General features: G+C 36.9%; 1 protein-coding gene across 1 annotated transcript; it reads right to left on the bottom strand.

Moving 5' to 3' along the window:
• Positions 1-6,466: 6,466 nt before the first annotated feature.
• On the bottom strand, positions 6,467-7,819 carry LOC149184350 (glucan endo-1,3-beta-glucosidase-like). The gene is made up of 2 exons (XM_089418909.1): positions 7,762-7,819; positions 6,467-7,651 (listed from the first exon to the last, which is right to left on the bottom strand). Exon 2 carries the CDS (start codon positions 7,620-7,622, stop codon positions 6,693-6,695), a length of 930 nt encoding a protein of 309 aa, XP_089275035.1. The 5' UTR covers positions 7,623-7,651; positions 7,762-7,819; the 3' UTR covers positions 6,467-6,692.
• Between the last annotated feature and the right edge of the window lie 8,941 nt (positions 7,820-16,760).

The following is a 16,760-nucleotide window of genomic DNA, read 5'->3' as shown; positions in this document are numbered from 1 at the left end:
GCATGGGTATCTTTAATACCCAGCTCTCACAGTTTAATGGGAAAAACTATGACTACTGGGAAATAACCATGAGAGCCAAGTTTGCCTCACAAGATTTATGGGAACTTGTTGAATGTGGGTATGAACAACGAGGAGATGAAGATGAGTTTAATAGATTAACTCAGGTAGAGAAAGATCTGTTGAAGAGAAATAAGAAGAAGGATTCAAAGCCCTCATACTTTTGTATCAAGCAGTGCATCAAAGTGTGTTTCCAAGGATAGCAGTAGCCAAGACATCTAAAGAAGCATGGCAAACTCTCAAGACAACCTATCAAGGCATGGAGAAAGTGAAGATAGCAAAACTACAGTTGCTGAGGAGAGATTTTGAGAATCTGTGCATGAAGGAATCATATAATATTGACTCATTCTTCACACAAGTGATTGGTCTGGTCACACAGATGAGATCTCATGGAGAAATTCTTGAAGAAAGGAGGATTGTGGAGAAACTATTAAGGGTCTTACCCTCAAAGTTCGATGTGATTGTCACCACCATAGAAGAGACAAAGGATCTCACAAAATTTTCAGTTGATGAACTTCATGCATCACTGATAACACATGAGCAGAGGTTGAGTAGAAATCAAAACTCATCTCTAGAACAAGCCTTTAAGACCCAGATGTCCTTTGGAAGTGGAAGAGGTCAAGGCAGAGGAAGCAAGAGAGGAAGAGGCAGAAGCAAAAACAGAGGTGAAAGAAACAGTCCAGCAAATGCTCAAGGAAGAGGCAGCAATCCAAATCAGAACCAAGGCAGCAGTCAACAAGGTGGACAACATCATGCTCAAGGAAAAAGGTATGAAAAATCCAATGTTCAATGTTATTATTGTAAAAAATATGGGCATTATGCAAATGAATGTAGGAAGAAGCAGCATGATATGAGTAATAGATTTAGTGCAAATATCACTAGAGAAAACATCAGCCGAGATAATATGCTGTTAGCTTGTAATATGGCTAAAACAAACAATGATGATATATGGTTTCTAGATTCCGGTTGTAGTAACCATATGACAAGAAACATAGCCCTGTTTTCTATTTTAGATCAGAGTGTGAAGTCACAAGTCACACTTGGGACTGATAGTAAAATTTCTGTTATGGGAAAAGGAGAAGTAAAAATATTTACAAAGAAAGGTGAAAAGAAAACCATAGCAGATGTCTATTATGTTCCTGGAATGAAGTGTAACATCTTAAGTATTGGACAGCTTGTTCAAAAGGGTTACAATTTTTTCTTTGAGAATGATGTATGCACCATCATAGATAGAGCACCTAGCAAAAGATGTATTGTTGAAGTGAAGATGATAAGGAACAGGATGTTCCTTCTCAGAATAAAGGCAGATTTGAAAAACAAAGAAGTAATTGCAGCAGTTACCCAAGAGGCTTTCCAAAGCGTACCAAAGGATGAAAATTGGTTGTAGCACTTGAGATTTGGACATCTCAACTTTGGAGGTCTTAACTTGTTGAGTACAAAACGAATGGTAAGAGGATTACCATTGATAGAGAAACCGGACAGCCTTTGTGAAGGTTGTATCTTGGGGAAACAACACAGAGAAAGTTTTCCATCAGGGAAAAGCAAAAGGGCAAAGGCACCCTTAGAGATTGTCCACTCAGATTTTTGTGGACTAATGCAAACTCCATCACTAGGAGGCAGCCAATATTTTCTAACATTCATTGATGATTTTACAAGAAAAAACTTGGGTTTATTTCCCGAAGAACAAAAGTGAAGTGTTTGAAAATTTCGAAATTTCAAAGCACTTGTAGAAAACCAAAGCGGACTGCATATCAATGTTTTAAGAACTGACAGAGGAGGTGAGTATATATCCAAAGACTTTCTACAGTTTTGTAGAGAAAATGAAATACACAAACAATTTACCACAAGGTACACTCCGCAGCAAAATGGAGTAGCTGAAAGAAAGAATAGGACCATCATGGATATGGCAAGAAGTATGCTAAAGGCAAAGCATTTGCCAAATGATTATTGGGCTGAAGCTTTACACTGTGAAGATATATTTTGAATAGGTGTCCTACAAAAACAGTCATGAACAAAGTGCCAGAAGAAGCATGGAGTGGGAGAAAGCAAGGAGTCACCCACATGAAAGTTTTTGGATGTGTGGTTTATGCACACATTCCAGATTAGCTAAGGAAGAAGTTGGACAAAAAAGGGGAGAAATGTATTTTCATTGGATACAGTGAGGAATCCAAAGCTTACAAGTTGTATATCCCATCTACCAAGAAGTTTTTTGTGAGCAGAGATGTTCAATTCATTGAGGAGGAAGCTTGGGATGGAAGCATAGAGAAAACAGTGAATGTTAAAAACTGTTTGTCTCATGATGAAGATGATGAGGAGATGGCTGAAATACATCCCCAAATAGCAACGCCAACACAAGGGCAGCAAGAGACACCCTTGAGGAGAAATGAAAGTGCTTCTCCAAGCACATCACAAGGAGAAAATTCAAGTGCTTCTTCAAGCACTTACACACCAAATGAAAGAGGTAAGAAGTTCAGAAATTTAAGTGACTTTTATGATGAAGGTATGAATTCTTTGTTTGCTTTGTATTGTCATGTTGATGACCCTATTCATTTCAAAGATGCAATTAAGGATAAGAAATGGATAGAAGCTATGGATGAGGAGATCAATGCCATAGAAAGAAACAAGACATGGGATTTGGTTGAACTACCAAAAGGAAAAGAAGTCATTGGAGTCAAATGGGTCTACAAGACCAAGAGTAATGCTGAAGGAAAAATAGAAAGACACAAGGCAAGGCTAGTTGTCAAAGGATACAAGCAGCAGTATGGGAGAGACTATGAAGAAACTTTTGCACCAGTTGCAAGAATGGAAACCGTGAGAGCAGTGCTATCCATAGCAACACAAAACAAGTGGAAAGTTTACCAAATGGATGTGAAGTCAGCATTCCTAAATGGAGTGTTAATGGAAGAGGTTTACATTGAACAACCTTTAGGCTATGAAAAGAAAGGCTAAGAGCACAAAGTGTGCAAATTGAAGAAAGCTTTTTATGGGTTGAAGCAAGCACCAAGAGCATGGTACAGTAGGATAGATTCCTATCTACTGGAAAATGGATTTGAGAAGTGTGAGGGAGAACCCACTCTCTACATCAAAGAAAAGGATGGTAAAATGCTAATTGTTGTGTTATATGTTGATGATTTTATTTTCACAGGTAATGATGATCATCTCATTGAAAATTTCAAAGCAGTCATGAAAGAAGAATTTGAAATGACTGACATGGGTTTGCTGAGATACTTCTTAGGAATAGAAGTAGATCAAAATGAAAATGGGATTTCATAAGAAAAATATGTTAATGAAGTGTTGAAAGGATTTAATATGCAGGACAACAAAGCAGCGATCACTCCCACAGTGATGGGATTAAAACTCAGAAAATAGGACAGCAGCAAGGATTTTGATCCTAGCTTGTATAAGAGCATAGCTAGCAGCCTAATGTATTTTTGTTATGAAACCAGCTCAAGAAAAGATAGAAAATATAGATCAACGCCTTAGAATTTAGCCTCTTCGAGGGGGCAACCTCCTTTACATTACATAGATGAACAATTCTTGGATGATGCAAATGAAAATACATCCTTTCTATATATAGGAGTCTAAGGGGTCATAACATAATCAGAGCTGACATAACAATAATAATGTAAGGGCACAATAATAACAATAGTGGGCTTCTATGTGGCAAAATCATAACAATATGGGCACTACATGGGTACATCAATATAATAAGTGGGTTGTACTAATAACAATAAGGGGTTACACTAGTAGTATAGGGGCCTAACATGCCCCTCTCCTTCAAAAATCGTTGTCCTCAACGCTTGAGTAGTTCTTGATGCTTTTGTATAAAATTCTTGTCCTCCCATGTGGAATCTTCAGATGGTAAGTTCTTCCACTTAATGAGATACTCTGAAATTGATTGATTTCGTAGCTGTTGGGTTCTTATTTCTGTGACTGCTCCAGGTTCCAATATGATTTTTCCTTCCTCTTCAATTTCTGGCAATATTATTTGAATTTGGATCTTTTGCAACTTTTGAATAAGTGGCCATATTTCTTCATCCTTCTTCCATTCATCCCTTGCTTCATTTATCCAATCTGGTTGGATAATAGAAATAGCACAAAACAATGCTTCCACATCCTCATCCTTTCTTGAGAGTGCATCTGCGACCACATTTTGCTTCCCTTTTTTGTAGATGATTTCAAAGTCATAACCCAACATCTTTGTGACCCACTTTTGTTGCTCTTCAGAGAATAATCTTTGTTCTAAAAAGTATTTAAGGCTATCATGATCCGTTTTTACCTTGAAGTGTCTTCCCATTAGGTAGCGTCGCCATTTCTTAAGTGCATGGAGTATTGCCAACATTTCCTTCTCATAAATAGCTTTGTGTAAAAACTTTCCCTTGATTGGATGACTTTCAAAAGCAATGGGTCTTTCATCTTGCATTAAAATAGTACCAATTCCATTTCCTGAAGCATCACATTCCACAATAAAGGTTTTTGTGAAGTCTGGTGTAGCTAAGATCGGTGCTTGGCACATTGCCTCTTTAAGATGTTCAAATGCCTTTGTTTCTTTTGGAGTCCATGAAAATGCATCTTTCTTCAATAATGTTGTTAGAGGTGCTGCTATTCTCCCATAATTCTTAACAAACTTGCAATAATACGCTGTCAACCCGAGAAACCCTCGTAGATGCTTTGTGGATGTGGGAATTTTCCATTCCTTAATGGCTTTAATTTTGCTAGGGTCTACCTTAACTCCTTCATGAGATACAATATGACCCAGATATTCCACCTCTTGTACTCCAAAGAAACATTTGGATCTTTTTGCATATAATTGTTTCTCCTCCAATAGTTGTGGCACCCTGTCAACATGTTGAACATGATCCTTCCAAGACCTATTGTAGATTAGTATATCATCAAAAAATACTAACACAAATTTTCTAAGGAATGGTTTGAAAATTGAATTCATCCAACCTTGAAATGTTGAACGTGCATTGGTAAGGCCAAAAGGCATGAGCAACAATTCATAATGACCCTCATGAGTTCTAAATGCTGTTTTTGGAATGTCTTCAGTCTTCATTCTGATTTGATGATATCCTGAATGAAGATCCAACTTGGTGAAGTAAATTGATCCATGAAATTCATCCAGTATAAAATTGAAATTGACTTTTACCGCAAAAGTCAAACAACATATGTAATTTTTTTTGTTCATTGTCATATACGCATAGTAATGCAAGGAAAGAAAGAAATGCACAGGAAACAAAACCAAAACAGAGCAGCGTGAAAATATTATTGAGAAGGAAGCATTGTAAGCACGTAGCGGCCTGTGAGTAGGGAGAAAGGGAATGTTCGGCATAGCCTGAATGTAATGTTTTTTTTTATTGAATATGAATGTAAAACTGCAGCAGCATATGTAAGATTTTTTTTTATTTACAACAGTAAATGTAAATGAAAAATTTACACACAGCAGTGTAAATCTTTTCAAAAGGAGACAGAGTAATTTTTTTTGTTAAAATGTTCTTGGTGTAATCCCTCAAGCAGACGAAGAATATTTTTGTAACAACAATTTTATTTTAATGAATACAAAGCTAATACTTTGTTCTCAGAAATCAATTGTAGCTTCCCTGTCCTAAGATCCTGTGGGAAAACAGAGCATTGTCTCTGTGTTTAGTGATTTTGTTTTGGAGTTTACGAGAAAATTCCCAACAATCTATATATATATATATATATATATATATATATATATATATATATGCATTTAAAATTTGTATAATAAGTCAACTAAACATCTATTTTGAATTTAGAGACAATCTATTTTCTTTGTTAAAAGTGACATTTAACGTCTTAATCATAATTAGGAAGTGATGAAAAAATAGTGGGGCTAATAGAAGGAAAGTGGTTGTTGGTACTAGGCTAGTCCTTCGTATAATCTCACTTATAGAGCAATAGTTACATTGTTTGAGAGCATCAATATATCAACAATACATGAGCTTAAAAAAAATTGAACCCACTTAAGGAGGATAATAACTATTCCACCTAACCATTCAAGCTAAAAGCAATTAACATGGATGTATATATACATATGAAATTCATATTGAAATATATTAATTAACATGAATATTCAAACTATTTATTTAAATCATATATCAAAATACTTATTAGAATATAAATTAATTTATCTCATTAAAACTGATATAAAATTATGCTACTTAACATAGATATATAAATATATTTTTTTATGGCTTTGAGAGTAAAAATTAATTATTTTTACCATAGAACAAGGAATCAACTAACCAAATTACCATATTCATTTTTGTTTGAGCCATAATTATTGTTTTGTAATTTAAAATATTTTTATTTTTGTTTTGTAATTCATTCCAAATTTTAAAATTTCTCAATCCCACTTGTTTGGAAGGTCGCCTTGACTGGGTCTATTATGCATGTGTATATTCTTTAGAAATCCAAAGTGTGGTCCTTCCCTAATAAAAAAGATAGGTAACTCTGTGACGGCTTCGGCACTTTGCCAGTCACATTTTATTAAGAAGGAAGGAGGATGTTTATTTATGTAGCATCCTCTATAGATTTATATCAGAGCATTTTGCATACAAATAATTAAGGATTTTTTTCTTCGACTTGGTAATTGGGGAATTGAGTTGCGCTCAATTTGGAGAAAAGTTGACAGAGTATGCAGGACTTTGGTCAGGGTTGAAGAGCCCGAAGTGACGCTCTATCTCGTCCCCAGTTTTCTGGTCTTCGTTGAAAAGAGCGAAGATATAGGTCTCGATGTTCGTACCCGGCCTCTTGGGTGTCCCTGCATTCGATAAAACATGTTGGATGAGATTATTGTTATAAGCCTGAGCATTCTCAGTTGTGGCCGCATCCGCGCCAGCAGAAGGCCATCCGCTTTCAGTAACAATGAGCGGGATGTTGGAATATCCCAAGGATTCCATTGCGGAGAAAATAGAATCCACCATCGCATCGAACAAATTGCTGTAGCTGTGATCTCCGTCTGTCACCGCCGTAGCCGTGGGCTGAAAGAGAGCGTAGTCCAGATGAATGTTGTTGCTGTCGCCAACGTAGCTGAAATATGGATACACATTGGCCATGAACGGAGACCCGTTATCTGACAGAAATTTGACTATAGAGCTCATGGTATCTTTCACATCGTCACTGAATGCTCCCTGTGAAGGCGGGTAACTGTTGCCTATAACATTGAAGGCATGGGGGGTAGAGACCTTTATTTTCTGCAGATTGGCGTTCTGGATCGCGGTTTGAATGTTGTTCATGGCAGGAACGAGATACGATACGTACTGCGTGCTAGGCAAAACCTCGTTGCCCACCGCAATATATTTGATACTGGTGCTGGAATAGGGTACAATATTGTCATTAACCCAACCATTTGCTGAGTCCTGGCTAGAGGAGATGGCCTGCAAATCGCTATTACTGACTCCCACGATTACATCGATCCCAGAATTTGCAAAAGCATTCAGTGCACCACCGTCTGGATCGAAAAGCTTCATTTTCCCAATGTTGTGGCCGTTCAGCAAAGTTACCACCTGGTCTGCAGGTGGCAGATTGTCTCCGAGCATGCCGTAGTTCACTCCTATTTTATCACCATCTGCACAATCAATTGAAAAGTAATCAGTTTAATACAACCCAATCGATGTGAAGCATTGAATAACAATTGCATTTCAAAAAGTAAAAAATAGTTGGGTGATGCTAATTTACCAGTGACGATTGAACAACAGAAGATGGCAATAAACCCAATCAGTCGTTAGACGCTGCCATATTTCTCACAAGAAATGAGAGAGTTGATAAACTCTCCCGCGAGGACGTTCATTTATAGGAAGCTCGACTGCTCTACACAGCCATTGAATATTCACAATTCAATGTCTAGCGTGCCATGTTTGATACCGTGCCGTGTGGGATGGGTTGCAGCCTGCGACCATTGACTGGTTGATCATTGTAGTCTCCTATCAATCTAAAACTCTATGAGGTTTCCCTAATAATGTGAAAAAACAAGAGCCGCCGGCACTCTTTGTCATGGCCCATGCGTAGACTTGATACAGTTCCAATCACCAATTTGTCGGAGATACGATAAATTCTTAACGGGAGCTACGAAGTCGCGCGGCGACGACTCTTAACTTGCGTATAACGACATTTGTGTGTCTATATTCTATGCGCTCAACATCAACTAATGAATTTCCACATATAGGGTTGGCTCTATCTATTGCCGCAATCTGTGCCTTGAATTTCAATCGATAGGTTAAGCTCAATCTATTCCGCAATATATGCCTCGACCTTGACATTGTGCCTATGTTATATCTCTGTTATCATATTTCAATTGAATACAACCTCTTTTCATCATTTACTTCTGAAGTTTCTAGTGTTACGTTCATGAGGGAGCATTACTATTTTTAAGGCTTCACATCATTTAATTTTGAAGTTCTCGTTATGTCCATGCTCATGCTCATGTATATGGCCAGCGATCGTGTATTAATCATGTCGGTAACGCACTTCGCTTTCGAGTTTACAGAGATATCTGATTGTTTCGGGATAGAACAAAGTTGATATGATTGCGCCACTGGTTATATCCCACGTGTGTTAACGGATGGTTCGATAGGGTCGTTGACAGAAGGGCTGATGTTTACGAGACGCAAGTGTTAATGATCTTCCGTGTACAGAAAATATACGTTGGCAAGATTTGATAAGTTCTACTCCTAATGTTTATCACAAAAATGGATATTATGATAAAATTGGGTTAACCTTTATATAGAGTTTCTTGTAGATATGTTTGCATGTAAACCATTGCAGTTAACCTATTTCTATCTTTTATGTTATCTAAAATATGCTTAAGAGAGAGCGCAACCATGTCGAGATGATCATCTCCAAAAATATGAAACTTTTTTATATTCATGAATTTTTCAACATATATTAGTGTCCAAAGTTTTATAAAGTCTGTTTTGTTGTTTGATCCTCTAGGAGAGGTACCTTATATGCATATAATTATGTTTAATATTGATGTATAAAACTATTCCAACTTTGTGGATGTGATGGTTCCCTTGGCGGGCACCATCGATGAATCCCGGGTTAGATTTCTTGATCACTAGCATGACTGTAATGGTAGTGCTTTTTCTTTTTCTTTTTTTAATGTCTTGCAAGTGGAATCAATAATTCCCATATCAACTAGACAAAATGAACAAGAAGTGCAAAACTCCCAACTCAATAACAAATTGGTATGAGACCCAATTTAGGACATACTAGGAGTAAAAATGGTTTTTTCCAAAGACCATACTTGAATAGAGAAATGACATGTAATAAATAAGTGATATGTGGTTTCCTCCCATGATCTACATAAGAGAACACCTACTAGGTCCATTCTATCACCTTTCATTCCATTGTCCCACATAAGGAGTATATTGCTAAGGGATGGCTATAAGACAAGCTTTGGACAATTTTCTTTTTAAGGATATTTCTAGCCCCAACAAATTTTATCAACCTCTGTCTCTATCCTAACTTTGCTTTAAACTCTCCAAAATTTGGATTTTTTTACCAAATTAAGTGATATTCATCTTTATTGGATAGATGAATCATGGAAAAGAGGACTAGATTGACATATGAATTCCATTCTTAGGATTCCTCCTCTAAGAGTCCTAAGTCCATTGCTTATTTACACCCACATATTCTCCATTTTGCTGAGCATAAGCATCTCCTCAAGAAAAGACATTGGCTTCATGAAGAGAAGTTATAATGCCTTCTAAGAGTCTATAATACTCTCAAGCTCCTATCCATCGATCGAGTCCTACTCTATTATTTTTCATTCCTAATATTCCATGCTATCCAACAACTAATAATGTTGTATGTGTTAACCAATGCCTTCCAAACAATGGAGGAGTTTGAAATAGAATCCCTCTCATCTAGATCCCATCAATTATTGGTTTTCTAGCAAAATATACGTCCCTCATAGCCATGCATACCCCATATGGATTTGTATTTCAAAAGGAGCCATAAACTTTTTGTTGCTAGAGACTATCTAAACGAATCTATATTTTTCAAGCCCCAACCTCGTAAAAGTCTTGGCATTGTAATGGATGTCCATTTGAAATAAGGGATAACTTTCAAGGATTTGTTGTCAACCCATTGGAATCTAAAGTTGAGTTTACAAATTTTTTAAGGATACTTCTTGGGTGAGCAACACATTGTGTTTCTTTCAAGCACTGATTTAACGAGCACTTATCAACATCCATAGATAGAATTATGTTCACATAAATTGAGATTTTGGCCTTGATCTTCTTAATAAGGCGAAACTAATCTTCCTCCTTGTATGCATTAGGCTTAAGGAAGAATCCTAGATATTTCACACCTTCTTGCAAATATGTATAGTGAAAAGAGAATGATTGATCAAGAAAAGTCTTAACAAGAGCATAAAATGACATGAGGTAGCACTAGATTTCCTTTCATTAATTTTCATGTATGTGACTAGATTAAATAAATAGAGTATTATTTTTATATGTGATATATTAGAACATGAAGCTACATGAAAAATAAGCATATCGTCAACAAATAAGAGACGTGAAATGGCCACTAGATTGGAGATCTTGACGCCCGTCACATCATTTGAAGATATATCAAGTTGTATCAACATACTCGAGGCTTCCACAATTAGAAGAAAAAGAAGAGGCAACAATGAAAATCCTTGTCTGAGGCCTATTATTACCTTGAAAAATTTATAAGGGTTCTTGTTTATGAGAATCACAAAATTGACCAAGATATACATCCCATAATCCAGTTAATATCTTTTAGACTCATGTTGAACTGAATGAGATAGTCTCATAAAAATCCAACTAACTCAATCATAGGCCTTGAATAAGTCTATCTTCAATGTTATGGTAGGGATGTTTTGGAATTTTTGAATGTAAAGATTCCTTGGCCAAGTCCACTGCATTAGGAATCTGCCTATTCTAAAGGAAATCGAAATGTTCTTCTAAGATAATAGAACTCAGAATGGGCTTTAATCTCACTTAAATTATTTTTATAACGAACTTATAGACGACATTACAACATGATATAGGGTGATAATATTTGAAAGAGTGAGTGTCCTGCTCTTTTGGAATGTGGAATATAAATGTAAAATTTAAGGAACCTTTTATGCAACCCCTACACTGAGACTCTCTCACCACCTTGAGGATGTGTTCTTTTAATAGGTCATAATTCAATAGTATATCCATTAGTCCCAAGACTATTACATTTTTTTGTGGAGGATGGAGCCCCCAAGACCTCTGATTTAGTTACTTCCACACCCAAAACATCATTCATTTCATCTGAAATAGCTTAAGGGAATAGATTCAGCACATCCAAAGCTTTGACAATAGGACTACTTGTAGATTCTGGAAAGATATTTTTGAAGTAATGGACACCTTCTTACTGCTTATTTTTGAAATCTTTTACCATATTCCCTTCTCTATATTCAATTTCCCATATATAATTTCATATTTTTCCTAAAGTTTGCAAACTATTTGAATAATTTAGTGTTATTTCCCTCCTCTTCAATCCATATGGCTCTACTTTTTAATCACCATAATTCCTCTTCCCAATCCAACAATAATCTTTTGCAAACTTATAGTGATGTTAAGGATTCAAAATCTTCCTCTCAAAATACACTTGAAAAATTGAATGTAAATGGAGCTTAATTTATATTCAACTTCTTTTAGAGAAACCTCTTATTTCTCTTTAAAATATTTTCTCCAATTTTTCTTTTTCCTCTTCAAAAATTTAATATTTTGGGAGAATTGTTGAGTATATGGAATAGACTCGTCATCTTTAAGGTGGGTCTATTTGTCTTCAACAAACTTAATAAAACCACCTTCTTGATACCAAGAACAGTTGAATTTGAATGGTGCTTATCCTTATAAGTGTCAATTCTTAGGAGAAATGAATAATGATTTGATATTCCACTTAGATCCACCCATGATTTAAGAAGCCTACAGGTGGAAATGATGAATTTACAGATGAAAAACCCTATCAAATATTTTTTAGATAACCTCCTTAGTGGATTAAATATTCCACTATGTAGGAGCCAATTTGATGGCCTTTACATCAACTAGGTGAAAGGCTTCAAAATAATTAATAGATAAGCTTCAAAAGGGTTTGATCTTCAAATTTTCCCCCATTCATCACCTATGGAAAAAGTGAAATTCAAGTCACCTCCAAGGATGAAAGGAGAGTGAGACATGATACCAAAGACTAGCATGTAATTCCAAAAGGACTTATTTTCTACGTATGGACCATAAACATTTAAGACCTTTCATACCATATTGAACTCTTTGATTTCAAATTCCACCAATATAATTATTTTTTGCAGTGGAATAAATTTCCCTCCAAGAAGGCTTCCACGCCAAAATAAATCCTCTAAAAAAGGCACCTATATATAGAGAAAAAAATGACCAAATTTTTAAACATGATTAATTAATAAACCAAGCTTTTTCTATTAATGTAATCATTTTTTGCAAGAGAGCAATGTCACGATTGTGGGCTCTCAGGAACCTCTTGAGGGCCTATTGATGTTGTTAATGACACCCTCCAAATTTTTTCCCACACTTGAATTTTGGATCCTTTTGAGGACCTTAAGGTCTGCTGTCTTATGGCTACTCCATGGCCATTTGATATTTTGTGAAGCATTTAAGTATTCTTCCTAGTTTTAAACTGTCAAGTCACTTGCACACACATGCTCAGTCTTTAATAGGTTCATGAGAACACTTCCTTTAGGAAAGCTTGAACATGCATAACACCATCCATCAAGGCAGTTCTTCTGCAATGATCAACTCATGTCAATAGTTAGTACACACTTACATTGGCAGTATCCCTCGCTTTTATTGCAATTTCACTTTTAGTTCGGTGAGTTTTCCTAACTATCGCTTTTGTGCACCTTTTCCTTCACAAGCATCATTTTCATGTTTAAAACTATCACTATTGCTTTCTTCCACTTTAATAAGTTTCTTTTTCATGTTATCTTCTCTTTGGCATGTGGATCTTTAAAGGTCATTCACATTTTGCAACCATCGTCTTCTTGTTTTCCTACTTCCTAGTGCAAGTTATGAAAGCTTCAATCCTTCACCAAGTGATGAGCATTGCCTATTCATGAGAATCATTGAGGTATATTTTCCCCATACTTGTGCACTAATTATTTTCTAATATTTCCTCCCTCTCACAGTGAATTATTACTTCCTAGGATGAGTGACCCAACCTTTTATTTCCTCCCTTAATGAAAAGTGCATTCTAGATGAAAAAGTAATCATTATTGGAGAATATTGTGCCCTCCCGAGCCTGCATGCAATTCGGAACAATGAAGCACACTTTGAGACAACAAAGCACATTTTAGAACAACAAAGGTTCATTTTGGAAGAATAAGGACCTTCTCTCCTTTCAAAAGTGCATTTCAGAACAACAAAGTGCACTTTTGAAAAGCAAGGATCCCCTGTCTCTTAAAAAAGGGTGCATGGCATGCTCATGAAGCATGAAGACTTCATCCTTCCCTTGGGGGGCATGGCACATTATTGAAGGAGAAAGATTTCATCCTTCCCTCTTCCCTTAGGGCACATGGCAGTCACAAAGCCTGAAGCCTTCATTCGAGCACACTCCTTCGACTCAAGGAAATGTTCCCTCCTAGTTCCTCTTGAGTGCACAAACGCCATGCGAACGCTTGAATCCTGATCCCTTCACTCATTTAGTGTGTGCCCTTGCACCCTCCTTTGTCCCTTGAGTGCACAAGCACACATTGAACCAACAAATGATTCTCCTTCGCTTTTCAAACCTGCACCCTACACCCTTGAGTTCTCTCTCTCTCTCTCTCTCTCTCTCTCTCTCTCTCTCTCTCTCTCTCTCTCTTGCTTGAGGAAACAAGTGCATCTTGAAGGCCTCTTGTGAGCCTTGCCCTTTCATTGACTTCATCTCAATCAAAATGAATATTGGTGCTTTCCTAAGCCACTAATGAGTTTGACGATGCCCTCCTAATCAAGCCTTATTTTTTTAACCCTCTCACAGGCCTATCAGAAGTCAACATTCCATGAGCTAGCTAGGGATAGAATAGATGTTTTAAGAATGATTTTCCCTTCACATGAATTATCTCCATTAGCAAGACTCCCATATGAGTCTGAAAAGGTAATTATTAAATAAAATAGCAAGGAGAAATCATAAAGAAACACTTGCGGAGAAGAAGCACTAAAGAGAGTTATCATGGGGACATGGAGCTGACCATGGACTAACACAGAAAGAAGACATTGCATGATGACTTAGAGGATTCTAATATTGATCAAAGACCCTCTGGTAGGTGAATATAAGCAAAAAAGTGGATCTTTCTTGAAGATGAAGTAGCAAGAAAGACAACTTGGCATTGTCACCTCATCATGAAGTCCATGTCATCATTGACAAGTTGTAACTTGTACAAGTGTCATCATAATGGTCAATGTGTGTCCATGTGTCATGCCCCATAAGCATGTGGAATGTAATTATGTATTTTCAACAAAATGAAAAAAGTTAATGTGTGGAATTCTAAGAGTCATATGTGGAATATAAATATTCACATAGTCATATATCAATTAAGTCACATGAAGAAGTCCAAAAGTCACGTAGAGAAGTCCAAAGGTCATTTATAAGTTCAAGAATAGTTTAGAAGTCCAAAGGACATATTAGAAGTCCAAGAGTCATGTGGGTAAACTAGGTGTGGTGGGGAGATGAAAGGTCATTCCTCTTGTTATAAAAGTAACCTCATAACTCAAGCATTGCCCTTTTGGAGGCTTAATATTTGGAGATCTAGTCTTGGATTCTCTACTTGGCATAGGACAGAAAACTATTCTTTGGAGAAGCACAAAGGGAATTAATATTCCACTACTAGAGCTAATGCCTCATCATTGTAACTGTGTACTTGGATATTTAACCATATAATTGAAGTTCAATGAGGCAACACATTTTCATGCATGTATTGTGAATGTCTCAGGACTATTCTTTAGATGTTTTCTGTATATGTTTTTCTCATATGTACAAAGGAAATTGAACTATTTAGGTGGCCTTGGTGCTTATCTTATTGAAGGTGGTTTGTATCTGGTTTAATGATCATTGTGTCTCTGTGAACTATTTTTTTAGAAAACTAACAACTCTTTCTTTGCCCGTGTGTTTCTCTTAGGTTAGTATTGTTACTTCCTTATAGGGGCTCACTTTTGTCTCTCACCACCTCACCTCCCCTGAAAGTCCCCTTTTACACATTACAATTAGTGTTTCACAATGTAAACTTACTTGCTTATTCAAGGGTTATGTATATAATCTCTTATGTTATTCATTGAAACAAGACGGACCTTACAATTATGGTGGTCGAATCGATACTTTGGATGGGGATCCTACTGCAAACGGTGTGAGGTCTATTGATACTTCAGAACGAGGAGACCCCCTGTATGTTGGTTGATCCAGGAGGATCTAGGAGGATTAATCTAGGTGGATCTCTCTAAAGTACCAGTGGCATGGTAAACGGCTCAAAACTCGAAGTGGAAGAATTTGGGTAGGCTTAGCATCAGATCAAATTGCTCGTCATCCCAATTCCAACGATGTGAAAAACACTCAAATCCGAGTCCAGATGACAAATTTAGAGCAATTCAAAGTTTGAGTTTGACTTGTCAAGGTGGCAAGAAGAAGATGACATGGAAAAGCTATAGCCGAATGAGGGCGTGCCACATGGGATATCCACTAGGCCCCACATCTCTCTTATTGCCAAAAAGGAGGAGCACTTAAGGAAGAATCATCCCTGGCATTCCCTGCTACGATTGCGATATGACATATCGAAGGTTGGAGGAAGACCAGAATGTTAAAGTGGCCTCCGCATGAATTTGTTACGATGAGATATCGCATATCGCAATCGCATACCAAAGGAGGTTTTGAATTAGCCCCGACAGGACTCTGTTGCGATGTGATATCACATATTGCAATCGCAAATCGGGAGAGGTTTTGGATTGGTCATGATAAGACTTTGTTGCGATGTGATACATATCACATATCACAATTGCATAAAAGGGTTTGTGTTTGCGAAGTGGTTCACTGTAATCGTCAATTGAAATTTGCGATAGGACTGCGAAAACGTGATATTTATATACTGTATTCAATAAACCCGGTGGGTCTCTGTTATACAGACTTGGGTCTATCCACCGATGGAAGCCGCCGATTGCGAGTTGTGATGGACTTCCAGATGCAGGATTTTTATGAACTGAATTTGATAAATATGTCGGGTACGTGTATCGCTAATTATGCAGAGTGTTGTTGTTTATACTTGGCCTGTTCGCCGATTGAATGAACGTTGATTCTTTGTTAGAGCCGCCATTTTGAGGCCTAAAACAAAAATAGGTTGTTGGACTTCTCTGCGATGGGTTTTCTATATTGAGGATGTAACACACCGAATGTTGTCTGCCGATAAGTATTGTTTCCAAGATGTACGCATGATTAAAAGGTGTTTTCACAATTTTGGTAATGTTGGTAGCCTTGTATCATACAAGCCCGAGATCCTTGGTCTCACGACAACCCCACTTGATAAAATTTCCATTTGTTTTTTAAACTCCCCGGTTATGAAGGATTCTGCCACACCAGCGTATAAATATGACAATTTGGGTCTGAAGAAAGGGGGGAGAGAAGAGAGAAGTGCAAGTTTGCAGAGAAACGCAGTGGCACCTGCTTGTGGAAAGTGTGTCTAG

Source organism: Pinus tabuliformis, chromosome 3_2, assembly GCF_031772625.1.
Source record: "Pinus tabuliformis cultivar Carrire ecotype Pingquan chromosome 3_2, CPIR1, whole genome shotgun sequence".
Lineage (NCBI taxonomy): Eukaryota > Viridiplantae > Streptophyta > Pinopsida > Pinales > Pinaceae > Pinus > Pinus tabuliformis.
Note: the sequence above shows the minus strand (reverse complement) of the source record. Positions and strands in the feature narration are given on the sequence as shown.